General features: G+C 34.2%; 1 protein-coding gene across 5 annotated transcripts in view; it reads left to right on the top strand.

The window, feature by feature from the left end:
- EXOC2 (exocyst complex component 2) overlaps positions 1-25,703 on the top strand; it is a 254,314-nt gene that overhangs the window by 88,703 nt on the left and 139,908 nt on the right. For all 5 annotated transcript variants that reach the window (XR_004383127.1, XM_032861440.1, XM_032861437.1 and 2 more), the window contains 4 exons: positions 10,898-11,043; positions 11,177-11,258; positions 12,048-12,150; positions 17,456-17,574. Coding sequence is in view for 4 of the 5 variants with exons in the window: in XM_032861440.1 (XP_032717331.1) it covers positions 10,898-11,043; positions 11,177-11,258; positions 12,048-12,150; positions 17,456-17,574 (450 nt within the window). In the remaining variant the exon portion in view is untranslated. The remainder of the gene's footprint in view (positions 1-10,897; positions 11,044-11,176; positions 11,259-12,047; positions 12,151-17,455; positions 17,575-25,703) is intronic.

The raw sequence follows: 25,703 nt of genomic DNA, 5'->3' as shown, positions 1-25,703 counted from the left end.
ATTGCCATTGACAAGAACCCTGAAACTTATCTTCATATATCTAACAGTTTTAAAGCAAATATTATCAGCTCCTGGAATGACAGATACTTACATGTCATTGATTTATCTATACCATGTCTTTTTCCAAAGTGAATTTACGGCAGCTTCATCTTTAAGAGTATTACTAACTGTGAGACATTTTGTAAAAATTGTATGTCAATAAAACCTGATATATACAAAGTTTTGGGTCCCACCCACTTGCCTTATATCTTTTTTTTTCCTCCTGACATTCTAGTTCTCAGCTATTGATCCTAATGATCTGGAAGAAACTCATCAGATGAATCAATTTCTATTTTAATATTGGCAGCTTAAAATAACATTATCCTCTTTCACTCATATAGTAAACATCTGATAGAGAGCAGTAGTCCCCAGGGGAATCTCCCTGTTTTTAAGTTTATGTATAGCAAATGATTTCCTCATGAAATAGGGTTAAGAATAGCTAAAACATTTAAGAACCCTCACATCAGGTATTTAGTGATCTGTGAATGAAGGATTGTGATAATTGAGTTAGTTTCAGACTACTAGCTTAATTTATTCCTTTGGTAACTTCCTGAACTTTTTTTTTTTTTTTTTTTTTTGGTAAATGTCTGTTTTTAAACCCCCAGGATCCCTGATAAAACATTTGCTGGAAATAAGCTTTAATTTGATGTGGACTTCCTTTGCTAGAATTTGAGTACTTTGATTTCATCCTAAATTTATGAGTTTATTAGCACTTTAAATAATCTTCCCTCTGGTGGTTGTGGTGGTGATTTTGCCTTGAGATTTTGTCTTGTTTTCTGAGAACCAAGTCACCAGTTTAGATAAAATTAATATATTCTGAATTCAACTCAAATAAACATTTACTAAAGCTATTTCTATATTGGTATAGCCAGATGTTTTAAGGTCTTAGGTATTTCTACTCAGGGATACTATTTTCACTGGAGTACTTGTCATCAAATCATGGTATCTGTAAAAAATGATATTTTAGTAACTTTAAAAAGAGTGATTCATAAAAACAGGCTGATGTTGTAATTAAATTGTTATATCAGTAAGAGAAAATAGACACTTATTAAGATTTGGAAAAAATTAAGATCCGTTTCATGTGTCAGGTTTAGCATAGTGTGTGAACATAATTTTTTTTTCTTCTAAGGAGCACTTTAGGAAATCCTCCCTTGGGACTTGTAGTATAAAATTATAAGGGAAATTATTTTACTTCTGTTCTTCATAACCACAAACTTTATTTAGAAATGTGTCATATTAACTTTATTGAAGTTTACTATTCTTCAGTAAATTTGGGCTAAATTAGTCATTTCTTTATGAGACTCCACTTCAGGATTTTCTGGTGTAAAGATTTTTCTTAAAATGTGTTCCTTTTTATAACACTTTCTTTTTCTGGAAACATTCTTTTTTTAATGCCAATTTGAGTCGGATTTTATTTTATTTATTTTTTATTATGTTATGGTAATCACCATACAGTACATCATTAGGTTTTGATATAGTGTTCCATGATTCATTGTTTGTGTATAACACCCAGTGCTCCATGCAATACATACCCTCCTTAATACCCATCACCCGGCTAACCCATCCCCTCACCACCCTCCCCTCTAAAACCCTCAGTTTGTTTGCCGGAGTCCATAGTCTATCATGGTTTATCTCCCCCTCCAAATCCCCCCCTTCATTTTTCCCTTCCTTCTCCTAATGTCCTCTATGATATTCCTTAGGTTCCCCAAATAAGTGAAACCATATGATAATTGACTTTCTCTAGAGAGCTTGACTTATTTCACTTAGCATAAACTTCTGGAAACATTTTTTATGAACTTGTTGTAGATGTTTGCTATCTTAGGATGAGGTTTTGCTAATTCAGGTCACCATGACAAACATTTATTTAATTGTATAAAAGTACCATGTTTGGTTCAATGTGAGATACAAAGATGGAAGACATATGGCCCGTGCCCTGTACACATATCCTTTGTCCAGGTCGGTGTATCATAGTTTGTAAGCTGGAGAATCAGGAAAAAAAAATTATAGAGGGGCACCTAGTGGCTCAGTTTGTTAAGTGTCGGACTCTTGGTTTCAGCTCAGGTCATGATCTCAGGGTCTTGAAATTGAGTCCCACAACAGGCTCTGCACTCAGCGTGGAGCCTGCTTAAGATTCTCTCTCTTCTTCTCCCTCTGCCCCTCCCACTCCAGCTCATGTGCATGCTCTCTCTCTCAAAAAAATTACAGAAGTACTATGGAAAATTTAATTTCTTTTCTTTTGGAAAGGAAGGAAAGAATAGATGAGTTTGAATGTATTTTAGTTTGCTTAGATTATTTTTAATGCTTTAATCTTACATATAATTATATACCAATTTGTATGTTTTTCCTGAGTTATTTTAAATGAAAGTTTTAAAAATTCAAAAGGGCAACCTTTTTTACTTTAAGTTTCTAAAGGGTAATGTTGACTCTAAAAACTTAGTCCATTTTATTCAGAATATATCAATATTGATGCCATTCATTGAATTTTTTTCATTTTCCTCGATATATGTTTTTTATATTTGCCTTTGAACCTAATAATTCCTTCTTGATTTCAAGCCAGGGATGAAGGGATGACTATTAATTTATATCAAATTCACATATCCAACTCTATGTCCTTACCTATTCCAGGAGTATAGAATAGTGATCTTCAATAGAAGTTTTGCGATTATAGTTATTGAGCACTTAAAGTGTAACTATATTGCTGAGGAATTGATTTTTTAAATTTTTGAAATTTTTATTTAATTTTAATAAATTTAACTTTAAATTGAAATAGCCATATGTGGCTAGTAATGACATATTAGATAGTGTAGGTATAGACAGTAAGTATTTATAGTAGCAGCTGTGGTGGTTAATAGTTAAAACTTCTAGAGTGCTCACTGAGGGTCAGGTATGGCTTCAGACATTCTCTATGTATTTAGTTCTCTATGGGGCTTGTGCTGTCATACCTATTTTTTTTTTTTTTTAAGTAAACTCATACCCAGTGTGGAGCCTAATGGTGTCCTTAACTCACAAGCCTGAGATCAAGACCCAAGCTGAAATCGAGGTAGGCACTTAACCGACTGAGCTACCCAGGCAACCCTGTTATTTCCATTTTATTGTCGAAAAAACTGAAGCCCAGGAAGATTATATGAGTTATCTAAAATAAGTAGTAAGTGGCAGAGCTGGGATTTATATCTAGAAACCTAGCTTCAAATCTGTACTTTAAACTACCAACAGAGCTTGCTGTGCATGGTTTTGATAGGCATGAATTTCAATCACCACAGTTTGGTTAAATACACTTGTCCCTCAGCAACACAATTGAGATTTTAATTATCACAGTGTATTTGTCAAAATTGCATAAAGTACAAAAGTGGTTGCTAGTTGTTTAGTCCACAGGTCACTCCATAAATAAGAGATGTTAGAGATGATCAGTGAGCACTTAACCTCTTTTCCTTCAGAGTCTCTCTGTGATTGGTCACTATACACATATTCACACAGACAACAAAGCATATAGTTGTGTGGACTCCTTGTCCCCATGACATAAACTCATATAGCTTTTTATACAAATGAATAATCAAAAGAGGGGATTGACCCACAAAGATGAAAGTATGTAAAAAAAAAAAAAAAAGTGGTAACAGTGTAAGTGAAATTCAAGTCTACCATGACTGGAATTACAGAAGAAGCAGCTGTAGGCACTGCAGCTGTTCAGGAGACTCAAGCTGTGCAGCCAGAGAAACTGGATAAATGTGAATTTACAGTGGAAATGAGGAAGTTATGAAGAAAAGAATAAGACATCGTAGGGAAAGTGATGCTTAAAGGAGTGCTCAGAGGCAATCAATGACATTCAGAGTGCAAAGGATAAGTTTAGAAAGGAGAATGATAATTTATCAAAGTATAGAAAAGATGCTTGATACATATTATAAATGTTATGATGAATAAAAGCAAGCAGTCTTTTTTTTTTTACAAAGAAATAGAACAGTTGTATTTTCAGTGTTTCTAATATTTTAAATCATAGATTACTAAGTAAATACTGGTTTTACTGTTTTTTCATTTTCTTATTCATTATGACCAACAGTAAGCATGTTTTTAATGGTGCAACAACTTTTATAAGTCACAGAACAATCATAATTTTTCTGTTACTTATTAAGATTGTTTGCTTGGTTTTACCTTGCATAGCCGTTTGGGTGGTTCTGAACACTGTGCCGAAAGGGGCTTGTACTGTACTCTACCACCTCTCGAAGCAGAAGGAATACTGGATGCTGATTCAAAGGCTTATTTTTAGTCCTTGCTCTGTAAGCCTTTATTGAGCACATGTCAGTTCCATCCCAAGGTTATAAAGATAGTAGTTATGCATTATTCCTAAAGCTTATAGTCTAATGGAGAACACTGATAAGCAGCTGATTAAATTATGGTATGATAATTATCTGCCGCTGGTAATCATGGGGTGCCTCTGGAGCCTATACAGGATGTATCTCATTGAAAAGTAGAGTGAAAGACTCTCAGGACAGGGTCATGTGAGCCTTCAAAGGTGAGGAGGAAGTATCTAGGCAAGTGGAGGTTAGCATGTGGACAAGCCAACTGGATACCGGTGTCCCAGACAGGGAAAGCCACATGAGGAGGAAGCCCCTGACTTCAGGGGAGGAGACCTCCTGCAGTCGAGGAACCAGGATCCAGTATTGTAATGTGGAAGTGTGAGATGTAGGACTACGAGGTAGATGGGGGTCTGCTCAGGATAAGCTTTCTTTCAAATTCTAGTGTAGTAGAATTTGTATTTATTTTGAAGACTGTTGGTGAGCCATTTAGGGATTTTAAATAAAGAAGTGACATTACGAATTTTTTAAAGAATATTCTGCCATCTATGGAAAGAACCTAGATGTCCATCAACAGATGAATGGATAAAGAAGCTGTGGAATAGGGTTAGGGTTAGGGTGTGGTATAGGTATACAACGGAATACTATGCAGCCATCAGAAAACCAAAATCTTGCCCTTTGCTACAGTGTGGATGGAACTAGAGGGTATTATCCTAAGTGAAGTCAGTCAGAGAAAGATAATTATCATATGATCTCATTGATATGAGCAATTTGAGAAACAAGACAAAGGATCATAGGGGAAGGGAGGGGAAAAATGAAACAAAATGAAACCAGAGAGGGAGAAAAACCATAAGAGACTCAATCTAAGGAAACAAACTGAGGGTTGTTGGAGGGGAGGGGGTGGGAGGGATGGGGTGACTGGGTGATGGACATTGGGGAGGGTGTGTGCTTTGGTGAATTGTGTAAGACTGATGAATCACAAGCCTGTACCCCTGAAACAAATAATATATGTGAATTAAAAAAATATATTCTGCCATCTGCATAGAGAATGGATTAGGAGAGAACTAGACTAGAGACAAGAAAATACATCAGATGGAAGTGCTGAGGACTTTTAACCAAAACAGAGGTAATGAAGGTAGAGCGAATGGCAAGATGAGAGATTTAAGGAGATGAGAAAGGCAGTGTTTGGTTACCAGTTTGCAGTGGCAAGTAGGAAGAAAAGTAGTCAGTGATGACTTTCAGATTTCTGGCCTCAAGCAGAGCAAGAAGGAGCAGGTTTGGGGCCTGAGGAGAAGAGTAAAGAAGTAAATACTCAGTTCGATTCAATTTTGAGATTCCTGAGGATTGTACCTATGAATATCTTTCTGGCTCTCACTATCTCCTAATTGTGTGTGTCACACTGAGCAAATTGAATAACCTATCTTTGTTTCAGTTGCTTGCACTATAAAATGGGAGATAAGAATAGTGACTGTTTTGGGGTCATAAACAAGTTTAAGTGGATTAGGAAATAATACATCTTTTTGGAATAATTAAGAAGAACATAGGAGACTTACTAAGTTTTAAGAATAGCACCTAGCATAGAGTAAGCATTCCATATAGTATATATGTCTAGTATGTCTTTATGCTACCCACCAAAGCTTCCCAAAACTTTTTAGGTTATAAGGGATCCATAGAGGCTAAAATGGTTTTTCTTCCTCCACAGCATCTTCATTCTTTTCTTCCTCTTCCTCAGTTCTTGCCAAAGAAAAGTGAACTGAGGGTCTGTGAGTTGATCATTAAAACCTTCATATTAAAGCTATCTGCCTAGATTCACAATCCTATTCCTGTGCTCCAAGTCCCCTAAAGCTGACATGCTCGAGATTATCGCCCTCCTTAGCTCTGCTGCCAGGGTTCACTCAAAGGGAAATCCTCAGGGTTCCTCTTAGGAACTGAATTGGTCCCATAGGATGATGCTGCGATGTCACAAAGAATGCTCTCATGAGATCCCATTAAAACAGCTAAGGCTAAGGCTTTGGGATGGTTAAGAATAAGGAATTTCTTTGTGATGAGTATTCTTTAAAAAAAATATTATATGTTGAGGAAAGTATATGTAAAGATTAGTCTTTTTTGAAAATACATTATTATTGACTCATGCCATTTATTACATCCCCATGACTTATTTTAAAACTGGAAGTTTGTAGTTCTTGATCTCTTTGACCCATTTTGCTCCCAGCTTTCCTCCCTTCTGGCAACGACCAGTCCATTTTCTGTGTTGATGAGTCTGGGTTTTGTTTTGTTCTGGTTTGTTTTTTAGATTCCACATGTAAGTGAAGTCATACGGTATTTATCTTTCTCTGTTTGACTTCTTTCATTTAGCATAATACCTTCAAAGTCCATCCTACTGCAAATGGCCAGATTTCATTCTTTTTATGGCTGAGTAGTATTCCTCTGTGTGTGTGTATGTGTGTATTGTGTGTTTATGCATGCATGTGTCTTCTCTCAAGATTAGTCTTAAGCTAACTGACATCATAAGATATATATGATTTTGGAGTCACCAACATAGATATGGTATTTGAATTTAACAGGATTGAATGATTTGACCCAAATTGTATGTATAAAATTAGGAGAAGACAGACAAGGTCTTAAGCCACTAAGGAATATTGAACCAAGTTTGTAAAAAAGGAGTTGACTTGGTGGTGTGCTGGTAAATGCTTAACAATTGGCATTCCAGAAATGAAAAGAAAAAGAAAACTAACCTTAATATTAGCATTCCCAATGTATAAATTTTCCCATCATGATTGATTTCAAGCTATCAACTTGAGATTACTAAATAGAATTTGAGGAAATGGGAATAGTTGGCTCTTTGGAGCAGTATGGAACTTTTTTCTCATTCCCAAGATTCTAGTTCTCTGTACTTTGGGTAGTGCTATAGAATTTCATTGTCAAGTATGGCTCTCTAAACAAGCATGAACTTTTGGTTATGATACTAATTGTGTAAAATCATTATGTTATGGATGGCAGTATATCTGGTCATTATCTGAAATCTGTTGAGAGAAACTGAGAAACATAGGGTAGGTTATTAGGTCTCTGTAATCCTGGTTTTGCTATGAATTTAAGTGTATATTTTAAAGTTATTTTAAATTGTTAGGTACTTTTTGTTAGGTACCTAATCTCATTCAATTTCCCTATTCCTGGAATAAATTGTGTTACGGTGTGTGTGTGTGTTATGGGAGCACTCCTTCCATTTACCTTTGTCGCCAAACTCACATCAAGCAGAGAGTGTAAGTTAAAAATCACTTCTGTCATCTACAGTCTCGGTGTCAGTGCCTTGAAAAGGAACAATAGGGTCACTTCAAAATAAGAGAAAGTGTAATGCTTACTTTAAATAAACATACTTGAAATTAGAAGATAATCATTAGAATTTAGAATTATACAACTAGTTTTTCTAGATGATAGGAGTTTCTGATACAATTAATTTTTTTTTCATTGTTAAGGATATAAGATCAATAGGGAGATATGAGTTTGACTAGTTAGTATGCAGTGTGATTGTGTCTTCTCTTCCCGTCTTTTTTTTTTTTCAGCTTTATTGAGAGATAATTGACATGTAGCATTGTGCAAATGTAAGGTATACATCAGGTTGGTTTGCTACCCTTGTATCTTGGAATATGATTACCTTAGCATTAGCTAACCTTAGCATAAGCATAAGCTTACCTTAGCATTAGCTAACGCCTTTGTCACATCACATAATTCTGTTTGTTTTTTGTGGTGGGGACATTTGAGATTTACTCTGAGCAGTTTTCAAGTATATGATGTATGTTGTTAACTATATTCACAACACTATGCACTAGATCCTCAGAATGTATTTATCTTCTTACTGGAAGTTCGTAGCCTTTGATCAACATCTCTGCATCCCCCAACCCTCTAACCCCTGGTAACCACCATTCCTCCCTGTTTCTATGACTTGAGGTTTTTTTGTTTTTTGGGTTTTTTTTAAGATTTCATGTTTGCATGATACCATGTAGTATTTGTCTCTGACTTATTTCACTTAGCATAATACCCTAAAGGTTTATCATGGTCTTCTTACACTGAGAAAAATTTTATAGCTCTTGTTGACCTATGACAGCGGCAACCCAGTGTCTTTATAGCAGCCTTGCTCTTGGTGCTTGCTGTGCATCTGTAACTGAGATAGTCACAGTCCTGTGAGCTGGGGGTGTTGTGACACCCCTCGTGAGGAGAAATGACCAACTTTCAGGTCTAGAGTTGCCCAAGGCAGGATTGGTTCTGCAACCTGTAAGACCTAAGCCATGTTTTTCACTATTGTTCTGCGAGTACACACTGGTTGTTCAAACTCCTGCCAGTGGCCCGAAAATTGGATGTTCTCAATGTGAGAAGGTGAAGTAAAGATGTGGATAGATTGGTATGTGGGGGAAATTGTTCTTGAGAGACATGGCCAATGTCTGACTGATGGTTTATCTGTAATGTCTCTTCGTGTGTGAACACCACCACTGAGTTTAGTGGCTTTGATTTTCTTAATAGCCCTACAGAATAAAGACATAAAATGCATTTTGTGAGCTGTTGGTGATTTTTATCTGCTTAGTTTCACTGCTTTCATTTATTTTATTATTGATATAATCATGCAGTTATCAAAGAGCTATAAACTCCCAAAATTTTATTGTGAATGTGGTGTGATTCATAACACAATAACAATTTATGGATAGACATTATTTATAAATTAAAATTATGATTTCATAGCGTATTTCTCTATGTGCATATGTTAAAATTATCCATATATACATTTCTGTATTTATTTCTGCCTATATTTTTCTCTATAAAAATTTTAATGTTATTTTATTTTATTTATTTATTTGACAGAGAGAGAGATCACAAGTAGGCAGAGAGGCAGGCGGGGCTGAGCAGAGAGCCTGATGCGGGGCTCGATCCCAGGACCCCGATATCATGACCTGAGCTGAAGGCAGAGGCTTTAACCCACTGAGCCACCCAGGCGCCGTCTCTATAAATTTTTTTTTTAAAGTTTATTTAATGATAAGTGAATTTTCTACGCATACTTGTTTTCATACTTTCTAGAGGAGTTAAAATTATTAGTTGGTATTTCTTTCTTACCTTTAAAATACAGTGAGCAAAGTCTACTTTTGAATATTTATACTTTTGTCCCAAATTCTTTCATTGTGCAAAAAAAAAGTGCTCCCAAATTCTTTCATTGTGCAAAAAAAAAAAAAAAAAAAAAAAAAAAGTGCTCGGGAATTTAACATCCACAGCCCACATATAAGTAATCAACTGTTTAAAAATATTTAGTGACATTTACGTATCTTTTCACTTATGAAGCCTCAAAGGCAAAAAGTTTATATTTTTAAGTGATAAACAAACACGTAATTTTCTGTGAAGAAAAATGTTTTAACCCTAATCAGATTTCAAATACTACATTTAGCCACCATTATGTGGTTTGGTGGGAAGTAGGGAATATATTTTTTCTCATCTTATAGAAACTTAGTATTCTGCTTTTGAAAGCACGTGGTGAAAACAGCTATCTTGACAAAGTTTTTCTATTAGGCCTTTAAAATTTCAACAATTTAAACATTATTTAGATAAAACAATTATGTTACAAAGACAACTTTTAACATGATCAGGCCACCCACAGTGGAGACTAGAGAATATGGCATGCAAGCCACCCAGTGAGACTGAGGTAATTTTTTCATCTTTGCTTAAAGTATAGTCAGTAGACCAGATAATATAGAAACTTTTTATGAGCAGCGATCAAACAGCCAAAAACAGTTATTCTTTTTCCCCTCTTTTCTTGTGGCTAATTAAAAATATTTGACAAGTTGAAAAAGTTAAACTTTGTAGCCAGTAAATTTTGCTTTAGATAAAGCAATTCTTTCATTATAGTGATTTGTATAGTTTGAAGTTTTTTAGGTTAAAAAATGTATATATATATATATTTATGTATATATATATATATACATATATATATATAATATTGTTATATATATAAAATATCCAGTGTGTATAAATTGAATTAGCTGATATAAGTATTCATTAATGATATGTTAAAATTTGTCATTTAAGTTGCTTATGTAATTATTTGTGCATGTTGCATAAACAGATAATTTTACCAAGAAATAGAATTAGTTCTGAAATACTTCTTTTGAACAACTTGAAAAATAATTGTTTTTCTTGTTTTATTACCATATAGTGCAGGTATTAAATCCGGAGAATTTAATTCATGTGGTTGTGTGTACCTATGTGTATATGTGTGTGTTTTAACCTATTATCTGAACTAATGAAATAATCTAAGGACCTATAATTGCTATACAATTTAAGAAGAGTAGTGAAAATAAATTTAGGTTCACATTAGCAGTTTTATTTGGGCCTGGTAAATATGATTATTTTTAATTGGATGCTATTTTTAACATATGAAAAGACTTAGTGGGCAAAGTAGAAGTGTATTTTAGAAAACCGTAAAAGAGCTCCAAAACAGCTAACTTATAAAAAAGTCTGTTGAGTTTTAATGTAAAGCTACAATAGCAGCCTATCATTTTGTTTTATTTAAGCTTTTTTTGGTCTTTTTAAAATAGGAGCAAGTAATACTGCGGACACATTATTTCAAGAAGTATTAGGTCGAAAGGACAAGGCAGATTCCACTAGAAATGCACTCAATGTACTTCAGCGATTTAAGTTTCTCTTCAACCTTCCTTTAAATATTGAAAGGAATATTCAGAAGGTAGAGTACATATTTATGTACCCATGGTTTTGATGTCATAAATTTTAAAGAGTTACTTTTTAAAAAAAAATCTTAATCAAATGTATGCATGATACTTTACTGACAGTCTCCAAAATGTTTCTTTATTTTAAAGGGTGATTATGATGTGGTTATTAATGACTATGAAAAGGCCAAGTCACTCTTTGGGAAAACGGAGGTGCAAGTTTTCAAAAAATGTAAGATTTGTTTATTACTTTTAGATCTCCTACTTTCTTTTTACAGGAAGAATGTAGAATGTATTCTGCAAAGAAAGTTATGTGCATTTTAATTTTTGTTTATATGGTACTCTTTTAAAAATGTGAAACATTACTTCAAAAATAACATGGCTTTTCTTACCAAAATTTAGAGGAAATGAAAAACCATGACTATAGGATAGGTTTAGGATAGGTTAGTCTTGGACATTCTTTGCCTTTTGTTAACTGTGATGATATTAAAAAAATCTTTTTTACTGGAAAGAATCAATTATGGATATTTTGTAGAGATGGAAACTTATGTTTTAATCTTCTCTTTTCAGAAAAGCCATTGTTAATGAATTTTAATCTTATTTTAAAGTGAACTGAACAACTGTTGAAATTATCTCGAATGCAGGAGTTAGAGAAAATAAGAAAAGCCTAAAATGTCATGTGGTAATGCCTTATCAACAAAGAGAAATATCACAGGGCTTTAATAAATTCCTAAATGAAATCCATAAGGATTCAGAAAACTTAATTTCATTTCTTTATTGTGATACATTTACATACAGTGAAATGCACAGACCTTACATATTACAGGACAGTGAGTTTGACAAATACACACACTCACATAATCCACACCATGGACAGAATGTTTTTGTCACTCCAGACAGTTCCCTTGTGCCTCTTCTTAGTCAACCCTTGTCCCCCAAGGCAATCACTGTTCTGCTTCCCATAATTTGATTTTAAGTTTCCATCCTTTAAATCTTATATGTTCTTTCCTTTTTAAAATAGATTATGCTGAAGTAGAAACACGGGTTGAAGCTTTAAGAGAATTACTTCTGGCTAAATTGCTTGAGACACCATCGACTTTACATGACCAAAAACGTTACATAAGGTAAATCCTCAAGAATTTTGATAAATCACATGTATCTGTGTAATACTAGATACATCATCTAACTCTTAGAACTAATTTAGGGGAAATTAGGAAATTGATGAAATGGTGAGAGCGAAGACAAATAGAAATTTACAAGTATCTGCTATGGGACACCAAAGTTCTTTTGTGTATTAAATTTAGGAGTACTCAAGGCAAGAAAATTCTGCTCATTGTTTGGTAATTTCTTCCTCCTGCTCAATAATGGCTTACCTAAGCCAGTAGGATAGTGTAGGTGTTGTACTCTGTGGGTACCCATAGACCACAAGGCAGGGGCTCCCTGTATGGTTTAGAGTACAGCACTGTCATTCTGGGTGGGAAATACTTTATGCCATAGAAGTGGGCCATGGCTCAAGAAGTGGGCCATGGCTCAGTGGTGGAGGAATTTTTGAAAGGTTTTAGTATTAAAAATAAAAAATAAATTTAAAAAATTGCAGTAATATAAAAAGTGATGGATACCATGGTATGATGAGAAGGCCTTAGAAGGAAGCAGTATAGCATAATGTAAATGAGTAAGCTAGTTGTTCCACTTGCATTCTCTTTTAAGTTTCTTCATCTGTGAAATGACATGATGACTATCTGTATCTTGGGGTAGTTGCAAACATAATCAAGAATACATTTAAGGATTAAATATAGCACCTGGCATATAAGTAGTCAGTAAATTGTATATATATCATGTTTATACCAGGATTTGGAACCAAAGCATATAAGTTAGAGGTTTTTTATATCTGTGATTTAAAAATAAAAATATTAACATTATTTTCTGCTGCCATATTTTGAATGTGGCCTTTATTCTCAGAATAAGCTATTATTTTCCAAACTTAATGCCCTCTCTAATTAGTAAAGTTTATTGAATATTCAATACTTATAAAAATAATAAAATGACTGTATATATTTTTGCATTTAGCTGTCATCACCATATGACCATTGAAAATAATTTCCAGGTACGAAAAGAAGGTCTAGCCTGAAAGTTTGCCATGGGGAAGGAGACAATGGTCCACACTCAGACCTGTGGTCTTGGTGACTTAGGAGAAGAGTAGCAGCATGAGCCCTTGTCATTGTCATAACATTTGTGTTACTGAAGAGGAAAGGGACAGGAGGCTTTAAAAGGGGAGTAGAGAGAACTAACATTGATTGCTGCCACTACCAGGAGTCTGTAGTACATTCGGACATCACGTTAGATGCTCTGTGTACACCATTTCTAATCCTCATAGCTGCCTTGCAGGGGCATATGTCTGATACTTATAATATAGGTGAGGAGACTGAGCCTCAGACTTCATTTTTGCTCCGTGCACATAGCTAGGAGTAGGATTCACTCATGTTTGTGCTTTCAAAGCCTATCTTCGCTTTTCTCTAAGCTGTCTCCATAGGAAAGAATGTATTTGCGGGATTTTTTCTGGCTTGTAGAATCGTGGAAATTTAAAGCTAGAAATAAACTACTTAGTTATCCATCTGCTTTTTCTTTTCTTTTCTTTTTTTTTTTTTTTTAAACATATAAAGAAATAGAGTTCCAGGGAGGTTAATCCTCTCTTGTCCAGGGATACACAGCTGATTAGTATATTATTGTCTGTGTTCCACTATGTGACTTAACTGTGCTTTGTATTTATTTACCTGTTTATATTTATGCTATTAAATTTACCAGTAGTAGTATGTTAATCCTTATTGAATGTATGATTTCTTTATTTAGTGAATTACCATTTGTATAGATAACTAATATATAGTTCTTATGACTAGTGAAGATGTTAAAAAAGATTTTTTGAATGGCCTATTTAGGTGTTTTTTTCCTGTCATTTTAAAGGGAAGAGAACAAGCATGTCAACAAGAATATCAAGTAGTTTACTTATTTTGTAATCATTATTCTATTTTTGATGCTTTGAGAAGACATTGAGCAATTAATTTTATTATCCTTTTTAATTAATTTTTAGTTATTAATAAGAAAACTTCACAACAAGGTCAAATATCTGTTGGACTTTGGAATCTGGCAATAGGTATTATGAGCCTCAAGTAGGATGGAGACCGCTTTATCATCAGCAAAGTATATCTTTATTGGTTCTCTTCCATAATTGAAGTTATGCATGGTGTGATTGAAAATCAAATTACTACTGTATTGTTTCACTTTGGTTGACTGTCTTGTCTAACTAAACATCTTGGATTATTTTTACTCTCCTTATTATAGCTTTCCAGAGAGGTGAAGTTATGTCATATGCTTCTTTACATATGAGTGTAATCCTGTCCCTGGTAATTGTTAAAAATCATGTCAGAATATGGCTAAAAAGTATAATGCTTAAATTTTAAAATACTGAGCATGTGCTCGTCATAACTATAATTAGCATTCTTTACATTTCCCCTCTAAAAAAAGCCGTCAAATTTCCTTGATAATGCAGTTTTAGAAGAAATAGTAACATGTACCATATTTTAAACAAAAATCTTTGAAATGAAATTGCAGTTGACTGTTGAACAGTGTGGGGTTTGGGGCAGTCGGCCCAGTCAAAAATCCATGTGTAACTTGATTTCCCTGAAACTTAACCACTAATAGCCTAATGCTGACTAGAAGCCTTATCAATAATGTAAATAGCTGATTAACACATTTCGTATGTTGTATGTGTTACATACATACATATATACATACATACATACATATATGTATGTGTGTATATATATATATATAATACATATCTATTATATATATATCTGCTATTCTTAAAATAAGCCAGAGAAAAGAAAATGTTTTTAAGAGAATCATAGAGAAGAGAAAATACATTTACAATAGAGTACTGTAAAAAATCTACATATAAGTGGACCTGCACAGTTCAAACTCATGTTGTTAAAGGGTCAGTTGTCCTTTGCTAAACTACATACTAAAAGAAAAGAAGAAATTTATTGGATTAAGTCATTTAACTAAGGAGAAGCCTATCCATAAGTTGTACTTTTGAATTGCAACACGGTAGAATTTCCAAGAGAACACATTTATCTTTCTTTATGAAATTCTTTTAATGTAATACCCATTAATAAGATTATATAAGGGATTATTTTAAATTTTGCAAGTCACCTAGTCACCATGCTAAAGAAATGTGTGATTTTTAAAATTATTAAAAGAATTTAATTATTTCTCTTGTAATAGACCATTTGTATTCCTATTCAGTACTTTAAAAATTAAAAGGAAGCAGCTTTCCTAAGAGTATTCCTGTAGTTTACTACTAACACTAAATCTGAGGATGTTATATGAGTGAAAGTGTTAGGAGAGAGTATTGTAGAAGTATTTGGAGGCAAAATAAACTTATCTAAGGAGAATGCTAAGATAAATTATCCCCAGCAAGAAAGAATAAAATCATGTGTTTTTTGCAAAGAAATGACACCTTGTACTATTTATCATAGTTCTATTGAGGATGAAAAAAGCCCTGTGTGAGGAAGAATCTATGTTTGCAATATTTATGCCAGGCTAAATGTATTTTGTTAGACTGTAGTTTTATTCTTGGGGTGCTGTTAATTGATTTGTCCCTTCCTCAACACAGATACAATCTATTTGCAGCCTGTAAATAGAGAGGGAGGGGTAGAAGGGCCAGCTCTTTGGCTGACTTTGAGGCATCTTTGTACAGTGTGAACCCCCCCCCGTTTAAGGGGCCTGTTTGCCGGTTGATCAAATGCCCAGCTCTGAGGCTGTCTGCATTAGCTTGTAAAGGTCAAGGTGTATAGTTCCTAAATGTGATGTCCGATGTCTCAACAGTTTATTTATTGCTAACTTATTACAAAATGTTTCTCCTCTAATTAATTGCTAATTGAGATGTCTGTAAGTAAGGGTATACCTAGTACTGGAGGAACGTGGGAGAGAAGCATCTAGTGTATCCCTCAGTGGTTAGAGTTTGGCTAGAGGTCGCAGCCATTAATTAAAATTTTATCATTGAACAAAAATCTTTAACCACAAGACAACAGACAGCTTATGGTTTAAGAACAATTTCAAGACAGTAAATTAAGCTTTTGGAGTTGATTTAATTGAATTTAATTTATTGCAGTAGTCCCTCTTTATCTGGGTTCATTTGCATGGTTTCAGTTAGTGTAGTGCACTGAGGTCTGGAAGCAGATGATCCTCCTTCTGAAGTACAGTCAGAAGGTCAGAAGTAGCTTAGTGCTGCATCTCAGTGCCTCCATCATTCTCCTCACTTTGTCTCATCATATAGGCATTTTATCATCTCACATCATCCCAAGAAGAAGGGATAAGTACAGTATAGTAAGATATTTTGAGGGAGAAGGCCACACATAACTTTTACTCTGATACATTATATGTTGTAATTGTTCTGTTTTTTGTTAGTTGTTGTTAATCTCTTATGTGCCTAATTATAAATTAAACTTTATCATAGGTATGTATGTATAGGAAAAAGCAGTATATGCAGGGTTTAGTACTATCTGTGGTTTAACACATCCCCTGAGGGATCTTGGATTATATTCCATATGGGTAAGGGGACTACTGTATGTTTATATATTTTGTGATGGCCAGGGGTCAAATCTTGAATAATATGTGTCAGAAATTTTTCAACTGAAATATATTTTAATTTTCAATCCGGGTTTGGATATTTTATATACAGAGATGACTTTGAGTATTTCAAGAACTATTAAAAAAACTGCCCATCTATACTATATTTTCTAGAGCAATATATTTTCTAGAGAAAAATGCTCATCTATACTATATTTTCTAGAGAAATATTTTCTTAGACAGGAAAATAGAGTTCAGATGTTAGAGATAAGTGCTTATTGTCACCATCTCTCTTTACGTAATAAAATAGCCTGTTAGATTGCATAGAAAATAATGTCACACTGCCATCTAGGGGCCATTTTTCAGATCAGAAAGCAATGAAAAACAATTGAAATTAAAAAAATATTCACTAGGTGTCCTCTGCTGGCTTCCACTTGTATTTTCTGTAATAACTGAGAACTAAGTATGGAAACACTCTGAACTGAATGTAGATTTCAAGATAAGTTCTCACCAAGGATTTAGGATCATTGCAAGTTGTCTGTCTTTTTGGTTGTCTTTGTATAAAGTTCTTATTTTTAAAAAATACAGTTTTATTGTTAATTGCATAAAAAGAAATTTGAATATTATTTCATTTAGAATTAAGTATTGAAGACTAATGTTGACAAGTGCTTTACTAATTGGTAATATTTTAGGTTTTCTTTAAAAAAAAGTAATGATTTAATAGTGTACTAGCTTTTCTTTTGTCCCTTATTCATGGCTCTACAGAAGCCTACTTGGTCAAACTTGGCCTTGCTTTTTCAGGTACCTGTCCGACCTTCATGCACCAGGTGACCCTGCTTGGCAATGTATTGGCGCCCAACACAGGTGGATCCTTCAGCTCATGCACAGCTGCAAAGAGGGATATGTACAAGATTTGAAAGGCAAGGCTGCTTCTCTTCTAGTGCATTATGCCATTCCTTATTATCAACTTAATACATTTTGGAAATGCTTAATGATTAACGGAATGATTAATTAATTTTCTTGATATCTGTACTTGTTTTTTGTTTTGTTTTTGTTTTTGCCCCTGGTTAGCGTTATACCTGAGTGAATAACAGGGAGGGATGAAAACTCTCTTGATATGTTTTTTTATGGTTGACAGCCAGTATTGATAAAGGTTTGATTTAAGGAATAGTTAAACTTCTATGGGAAATAACATGATGTTGTAGAAATATTAGTCTTTAATAAATGGTAGTAGTCCATTCACTATTCATCAAATATATGTTGAACTCTGCCATGTGCCAGGCATTGTGCCAAGTACAGAAGGACAGTGGTCAATAAAATAGACACGGTCCCTACACTCACGGTATTAAACACTTAATTCACCGAATACAAAGTTGTTGACAAGCGATACAAAGAAAAATCACAATATTCTGAGGGAGTAAAACTGAGGAGCATGCTTTAGATGGTCCATTTGAAAAGGTGTCTCAGAGAAGCCTCCTTGTTCACTAAGAGCTAGAAGAATGAGAAGTAGCCTGCTGGGATGATTTTAGTCTGAAAAAAGAAACAACCTTTGCAAAGGCTGTGAAATAAGTTTAAAGGAAGAAGTCACAGTTGCATTCACATGCAGGTTTATCAACTTTTTGTAAAATTCTATCATCCCACAGATATTGAATGTATTCAATGTCTGCTGTGCTGTATGTTGGCCACTATTGGATGCTAAGGATTCAGTGGTTAGTCTGGCAGACTGGTTAGTGGGCCTGGCTCACTCAATACTTATAAAATAGCCAGGGGTGGGGGGATGTGGGGAGGAGATAGACAAGAAAAGTAGAACGGACTAGTAGAATACCGTGTTACTTTCTAAGCCTGAGAAGTTCCTCCTGCCTTGGAGCATTTAGGAACAGCATCCAATTCAGAGTTTTGAGGTCACAGAAGTGACATTCCAAGATCTGAAGAATATCTATATTGGCCAGTTGAAATAGAGGAGGGGAAAAGGAAAGAGGTAAAGACCATTCCAGGAAGAGAAAATAGAACGTGCACAAGACCTCAAGCAAGAGATGGCCACTGAATTCTCTGTGTCTGGAGTTTAGTGCACAAAATGGCAAGAGCGGAGGCTAGAGTTAGGTGGTGTCAGGTCTTGTGTGGACTTTGTTAGCCCTTTCAAGGGCTTTGGACTTGATCCAGAGGACATTGGGGTGACCATTAAGGATATGAAGCGGAGGAAAGACCCATTGAGACTTATTTTAAGAGACAACTCTGGCTTACTTGTAGTAATGGTTGAGGGGGAGCAAGACTGGAACAGTACAGCTGGTTAAGAGGCTGCTATGGTGATTCAGACATATCACCTCCCATGAGGTGGTAGATGTGGAGAAAGAGACAGATTCAAGAGCTATTCAGAAATTGGAGTTGATAGTACTTGGTGATTAAAGAAGGAAGAGGGGATCAAGGGGAAGAGGGGACTTCCCGATACCTGACCTCAGCAACTAGTTATGATGACGGTACCATTGAGTTAGGGAGACTAGCAGAGAAAAACATTATTTTTCCTTTTGTTTGGACAGATTGATTAGGCATTGTCTGGTATGCAAGGGAAGATACCCTATAGGTACTTTGGATTTAAAGAGCAGGAGATTTGGATGTGATTTGTGTGTAGATGGTCCCTGGGAGATGATGCATTCACCCAAGAAGATGAAAAAAGGAGAAAATTTAGGACAGAATCCTGGGGAATGATATTTACAGGCCTAAGAGAAGGGAAGTCTACAAGAGACAAATAAGTATTGGTCTGCTGGGCTAAGGGGAAAACAGGGGTTATAATGTCACAAAACCACAGAGGAGAAGAGTGATCAGCAAGCGTTTTAAGATTAAGAATAAGATGAATAGATGTCCTTGAGATTTAGCACAGAGGCTATTGTTGGTGACCTTGGTAAGTAGAGTTTCAGTGCCATAAGATGTCAAATAGAGTATATAAAATAAGAAATAGAGATACTTACAAGACAAAGTTTCCAGGAGGAATACGTGAGGTAACATAAGAACAGTTCTTGAACAGAAGGGAGTACAATAGAGAGGTTACCATTGTTTATTTATAACATAGTTTTGTCTTAAATACTTGGCTTGGTTTTGAGTACTTTCCAGCTGTGATTTTGTTTTTTCCTAGTCTTGATATTCAGGAAAATCCAAATATCTCTTTATTAATGCTACATCAAAATTCCTGTTAATGTCATTAATTATTTTACAGTTTTAGCAGGTGAAAATGACCTCAAATGACATACATAGTCTGTAGTCTTTAGGGATATTTAGAGGGCCTTACATATTTGTTTATTGAGTGTTCATTATTAGCCAGGATTCCCAACCTTAACCACCCATCAGAATCCCCTGGGTGTTTTTAAAGACTGTCAATTCCTGGCCTTCACTTTATGCCTACTGATCATTTTAGAATCTCTAGGTCCAGGCATCAGTATTTGCTAAAGCTTCAGGTGATCTAGGAGCAGTCTGGATTCATAATCTGGGCACTGCATTCTGTGCTAGGGACTGGACGTACAGTGGTCAGCAGGACAGACATGATCTGTGACCTCTTGGAGCTTGTAATCTATTGGGGAAGACATTAATTTTAAGAATTACATAGGTATATTTTAAAAAGTATCATGAAGTAGAGCCTAAAGAATTCTACTCCAGTGTATTTAGGGGGAGGTCCAAGGAAGTTTTCTATAAGAAGTGGTCTTTCCATTGAACCTAAATGATAAATATCAGTTATCCAGATAAAGAGGCATGAAGTAGCCCAGATTCCGAGAAGGTGCTCAGTAAATGTCACCCTATTCCCCACTTCACAAAGTAGGTTAATAAGTATGGTAATGATATTCTCCAGATACAAAGAAGACAATTGGTCTAACAAAAATCTTCTTACTTATGCTAAGAAGAGACAATCTGACCATATAATTTGGTTATGAAAATATTTGAATTTTTGGGATATGTATAATTTATGAAGACAACATATAGACTATTTGAAATTGGAAAAGTACCATGAAATTTCATATATCTTATAGTCACATCCATAACAGAAATATCTGATAACCAATATTCCATTGCCAAAGGTATGAATCTTTCTTGAAGATAAATGGACACATGCTTTTACCTGAATGATTCCTTCCCTGCCATCTTGATATTATATATTGCTATATGTAATCATCCCAAACTATTTAAAATGAGTATGTCTGAAAATAAATTGATTAAAAATAAATTGATAGATGTTTATGTGTAATTGGAGCCCTATCTTTTTAATTCACTGACCACACTTGTTGCAGAACTTGCTCATTACTTAAGAAATCATGAAAAGAATTTACATTTTTTAGTGATGAGCTTTACTTATTTTCATAAGTTGGCCTTTTTGATTAGGAATAAAAACATAACAATTAACAGCTCTTTGAATTTAATCTGCAGGTTTCATAACAGTACAATGTAAATTTCCTGAATATATTAGTTACATATTCATAGATTATTTTTATTTTTTTTCAACGTTCAGAAGAACATCCTTTTTTTTATTTTCAGCAAATACTACTAATGTAAACAGCATAGATAATCCAAACAGAGAGAGCCTTTTAATTGGAAAATTGGTGTGTTCTTTGAGCTCATATCGGGATGAGTTTTTATGATTTTATTTTGGAGAATTCCAAATAAATATGATAAGATAACCTCCCATGTACTTAACCTAGTTTCAATCGTTATCAATTCATAGCTCATCTGATTTTATTTGTACCCTTACCTGCTTCTTACCTTCCCACACCCTGAATTACTTTTGAAGCAGGTCACATTATTTTATAATTATTTCAATATGTAATTTTCAGAGATAAAAATGCTTTTTAAAGACTGTAACCAAAACATCATTATCATTACCTAAAAGTTATTAATAATTTCTTAATATCAAATGGTTATTTTTCAGAATTCAGGAACTGTTTATCATATCCAAGAATCTTTCTAAGTACATCAATACCAAGGCTTTTTAACTTATACTCAGTGCAGAGGCAAATGACATGAAATGTGGCATGAATATAGACTGAACTGAGCATGTGTTTCCTCGAATGGAAAAATTAGCCACTAGTAAACTATGACCCAATGTAGCCAGTTTGCACTTAGTTACTCTTCAGGTTGTTTTCATTAATGCCTATATATACAGGTCACTGGACACATTAGCTCTTTAATATACACTTGCTACATTTACACAGGTAATGTACTCATATATAGTATCGGTATGTGTATGTGTGGATATATTTATATAGAATATTTGTTTTAATTAGAAGTTTGCTGGAAATAAGCCGGTTGTTCATGATGGACTCTCAGTTGATATTTGAGTGCCTATATATACTATAAGTATAAAGTAATATGGGATAGAGCTCCTAAATATCATTTGGATTTTTAGTGGATATCTTCTTATAGTTATGTCATTTTAGAAATGGGGAAGAAACCTGGGATATGGTCTAGTTCAATTGATGACTTTAGACCTATTGTGCATGTGAAGAAGGTATCTCAGAGAGTGATAACCCAGCTTTCTCTTGACCTAAATAGGGGCAGAAGAAGTGAATGGTTCAGATTTCTCCCCATTCTGCCAGACTGTGCTCTGGACCAGTGAGGTTCTTTGTGTTCTATTTTAGGAGCATATATTTCATGAAACAGGATTTCTGAACATGATGTACATGATGAAGACAGTGCCTGTATTTCATCAGGCACTTCATTATGAAGTTTCATTGTTTTTATTCAGGTAGTCTTAGGATCCTATTTTCTTTTTTTTAAAGCTTTTAAAAAACATGTTTATTTGTCAGAGAGAAGCCATAAGCAGGGGGAGCAGCAGAGGGAGAAGGGGAAGCGGGCGCCCTGCTTAGCTCAGAGAGGGATGCAGGACTCAATCCCTGGGATCATGACCTGAGCTGAAGGTAGATGCTTAACCAGCTGAGCCACCCAGGAGTCTCCAGGATCCTATTTTCAAAATGAAATCTTGTTGCATTCTCAATCTAAAGAATGAATTGTGAAGTTCCTCTATTAGGATATCTGCACTTGGAGTTTTAACACTTATTGTAATTGTTTAAATAAACCCTCAGGCAGCAGAACAATGGTTAAGAACTGAGACAGTACTGTGAAATAAAATACAGTTTTAAATAGATAAACTAAATATTTCAGACAGGAAAAGTTTTCTTGATGTATTTTTAAGTAAAGTTGGTTGGTCTTTTGTACAAGAAATCTAATTAACATATAAATGTTTTTTTAAAGTCTCAAAGTCATTACACAGTTGAGGAAAAAATGTTAATTGTATTTAGTCTTAATGGTCTTCAGAGAAAATTTCATAAGCAAGGATGGTGATAGATTTTCAGAGACAGCAATCCTACATTAAAAAAGCCACCTTTTTCCAAGGAAGATTTTTCTCCATAAAAAGCATTTGTTAGCAGCTGGGTCGTAAGGTTGATATTCTTATGAACACTGCATTAGATCTTTCTCTGGATTCCAATTTTTATGGTCATAACATATAATGGCTAGTAGAATGGTGCTTTCTGAATTATAAACACTGGGGCACAAAACAAGAGATGACCATTGTACCCTAAACAAGCTTTGACATTTATCCCCAGATATTCCTCACTACTCTTCCATGACCCACCTCTGTAGCCCAAATGTGATCTTTTGTTTTTTCTAAGGGGAGACAAAGATGGGGGATGGGGGGAGAGCAGGCATAAAGATTCACATTAAAAAAAATGCATCCTAGCTTAAATACTAAAGGAAGGCTTTGATTGTTTTTTTTTTTTTTCCAGCCTGACTTGTTAACCATTTTGCTGCTGTTCCCCTATATTCACAGCAGCCCTATGTCCTGAGTTGTTACACACAGAAAACTTTTACCACCTTATAAGAAGTGTCATTCGTCTCTTAAAATTCCTATGAAACCAGTCCAAAATTAGACTAAGTTTTCGGGTTTCCTGTCAGGAAAAGCCTTTGGTTAGCCCCCTACTGATATTCTCAAACAGGATTTTTAAAGGTAGCCTTCAAAGGTGTTTTTTGTTGTTCTGAAAATGAGTTTAACTCTTAAAATATATACTGGCTATATCTAATAACTCAAGGGAAAAGGCAGCAGCCTGCTCGTAGAGTAATTATTCCCTTCTTTCAGATATGTACTTAATTAGGACTTCCCAATTGGACATTTTAGAATACGAGCACAATAATAGACATTTAGAATAGGAGCAATAGTTTAAGCAACAGATTCTATAAAGTAGTCACACAACAGAAGAAAATACATTTATATGTAGCTCAGGTTCTCTTTGGAAAACTTAGAGATATGTAACACCAGAAAAGTTCATCCTGAATCATCACAGTGTGGACCTATTAAGGCAGAAAAAATATTAAGAATAGAGACACTATGTTAAATATCTACTCTTTTAATTTTTCACACACTGAGTAGATTATTAATTACATGCTTAATTAAAAGCATTTGTTTATCTGATGATCTTAAGCTACAAAAGCCTATATTTTCAACTCAAGCTTATAAAATACATGGATAAATATATTTTATAAGTTATATTCAAATTTCTGAATTTACATAGTGCAACTAAACTATTTTTTCTTGATATTTAAAAAATACAGCTTTGCTTTTTGTGTCCATAATTTGTGTGTGTGTATATACTTTTAATTAGTGGAGTTAATATAATTCTGGTATTTTTATAATGTAAGATTAAGTAAACTTCCTGTACTCTAGATTAAATTGCAGCCTCTGTAGGAAATCAGCAGCAGATTCATCAAATTTTTTATGGAACTACAAAAATACTTTCATGGTTAAAAAGACAGTAAAAATGTGTTGTTATACTTACATTAAGTATTTTAATAAAATTATAAGTTTTATTTTGAAGTTGTTACAATGAGGTTGAGGAATGTTCTTTTATGAAATTTATTTTCTGGAGATTTAAAAAATAGTTTTTCCCCTGAATGTTGATCATAACAGAATCCAGAAAATAGAAGTTTATTTAAAAAGAAAAAAAGGAAAGGCACAACTGCAGCAACTATAGATAAGAGATAATTGCTTTGATTTCCACCCGCTCTTCCTAAGTCCCTTCTGATGTAGATTACACAACCCCAGCTTTGTTTTTTTGTTGTGACTAGAGTATTTTTTTAAATTGGGTTTCGAAGATAAAATGCTTCTGATGGGATTTTATTCACTTGCTTTGAGGTTTATAAGCTGTAAGGGATGTATAGAAGAGAGCAGAGTCAAGAGTGAGAAGTAGAAGTATCAGTTTATAACTGCTATTAAAAACATCTCTTCAGTGAAGTGGTGGTCCGATTTTCCTTTCTCCTTTGCCCTTTTTTCAGAAAGAGAAAAAACTCAGGTGATGTTCAGAATGCCATGAATTAGATTTAAAGTGCATATCATTAGAAATCATCACTGTTGTTTGTAAATAGTTTAGGTTTATATAAGCAGTGTTAATTACCTGAATACAGATCAGCAGGGTTTTATATGATTGTGGATTTGTTTTTAATCTAATTTGAAAAAACAGTTTGTGCTACCAAATTAAAATTATGATTAGTAATTAATACTAGTAATTTAAGTAGTGTTTTTAAAGTCAGTGACCTAGGACTTATGAATAACATAGCATTCATTTGTAGATCTGTATAGTAAAATAATAGCTGTTAAACATCATAGGAAAGAGTTGATTAAGTTCTTATTTCTTCTATTTTATACTAGATTCAATTCACCTTACAGTGAATAAGTGATCTATCTTTGTTAATCAGACAGGCCAATAAGACTTATGTCAAAAGGGCCTTTCCCCCCATTTTTTTTTTTTTTTTTTTTTTATCCTAGCAGTTGGTTCTTTTCTACTGTCTTGGTTTACTGTACATCTGGAAGAAGACTTCCTACAGCTGGGAGCCATTTCTTGTTCAATTCATGTCCCCTGTCCTTAAGAGAGAAACATTTTTGACAATGCATGTCAAGCACACATTGAATGCTAGCATTAACTGGTAATTTTAAAATATTCATTACAAATATTTTAATTTTGTATTTTATCATTTTATAATAACTCTATTGCTCACATATTCTAAGCATGTTTTCTCTACT

Source organism: Lontra canadensis, unplaced genomic scaffold, assembly GCF_010015895.1.
Source record: "Lontra canadensis isolate GAN:19392208 unplaced genomic scaffold, GSC_riverotter_1.0 scaffold21, whole genome shotgun sequence".
Lineage (NCBI taxonomy): Eukaryota > Metazoa > Chordata > Mammalia > Carnivora > Mustelidae > Lontra > Lontra canadensis.
This window is presented reverse-complemented; position numbering and strand designations above follow the sequence as displayed.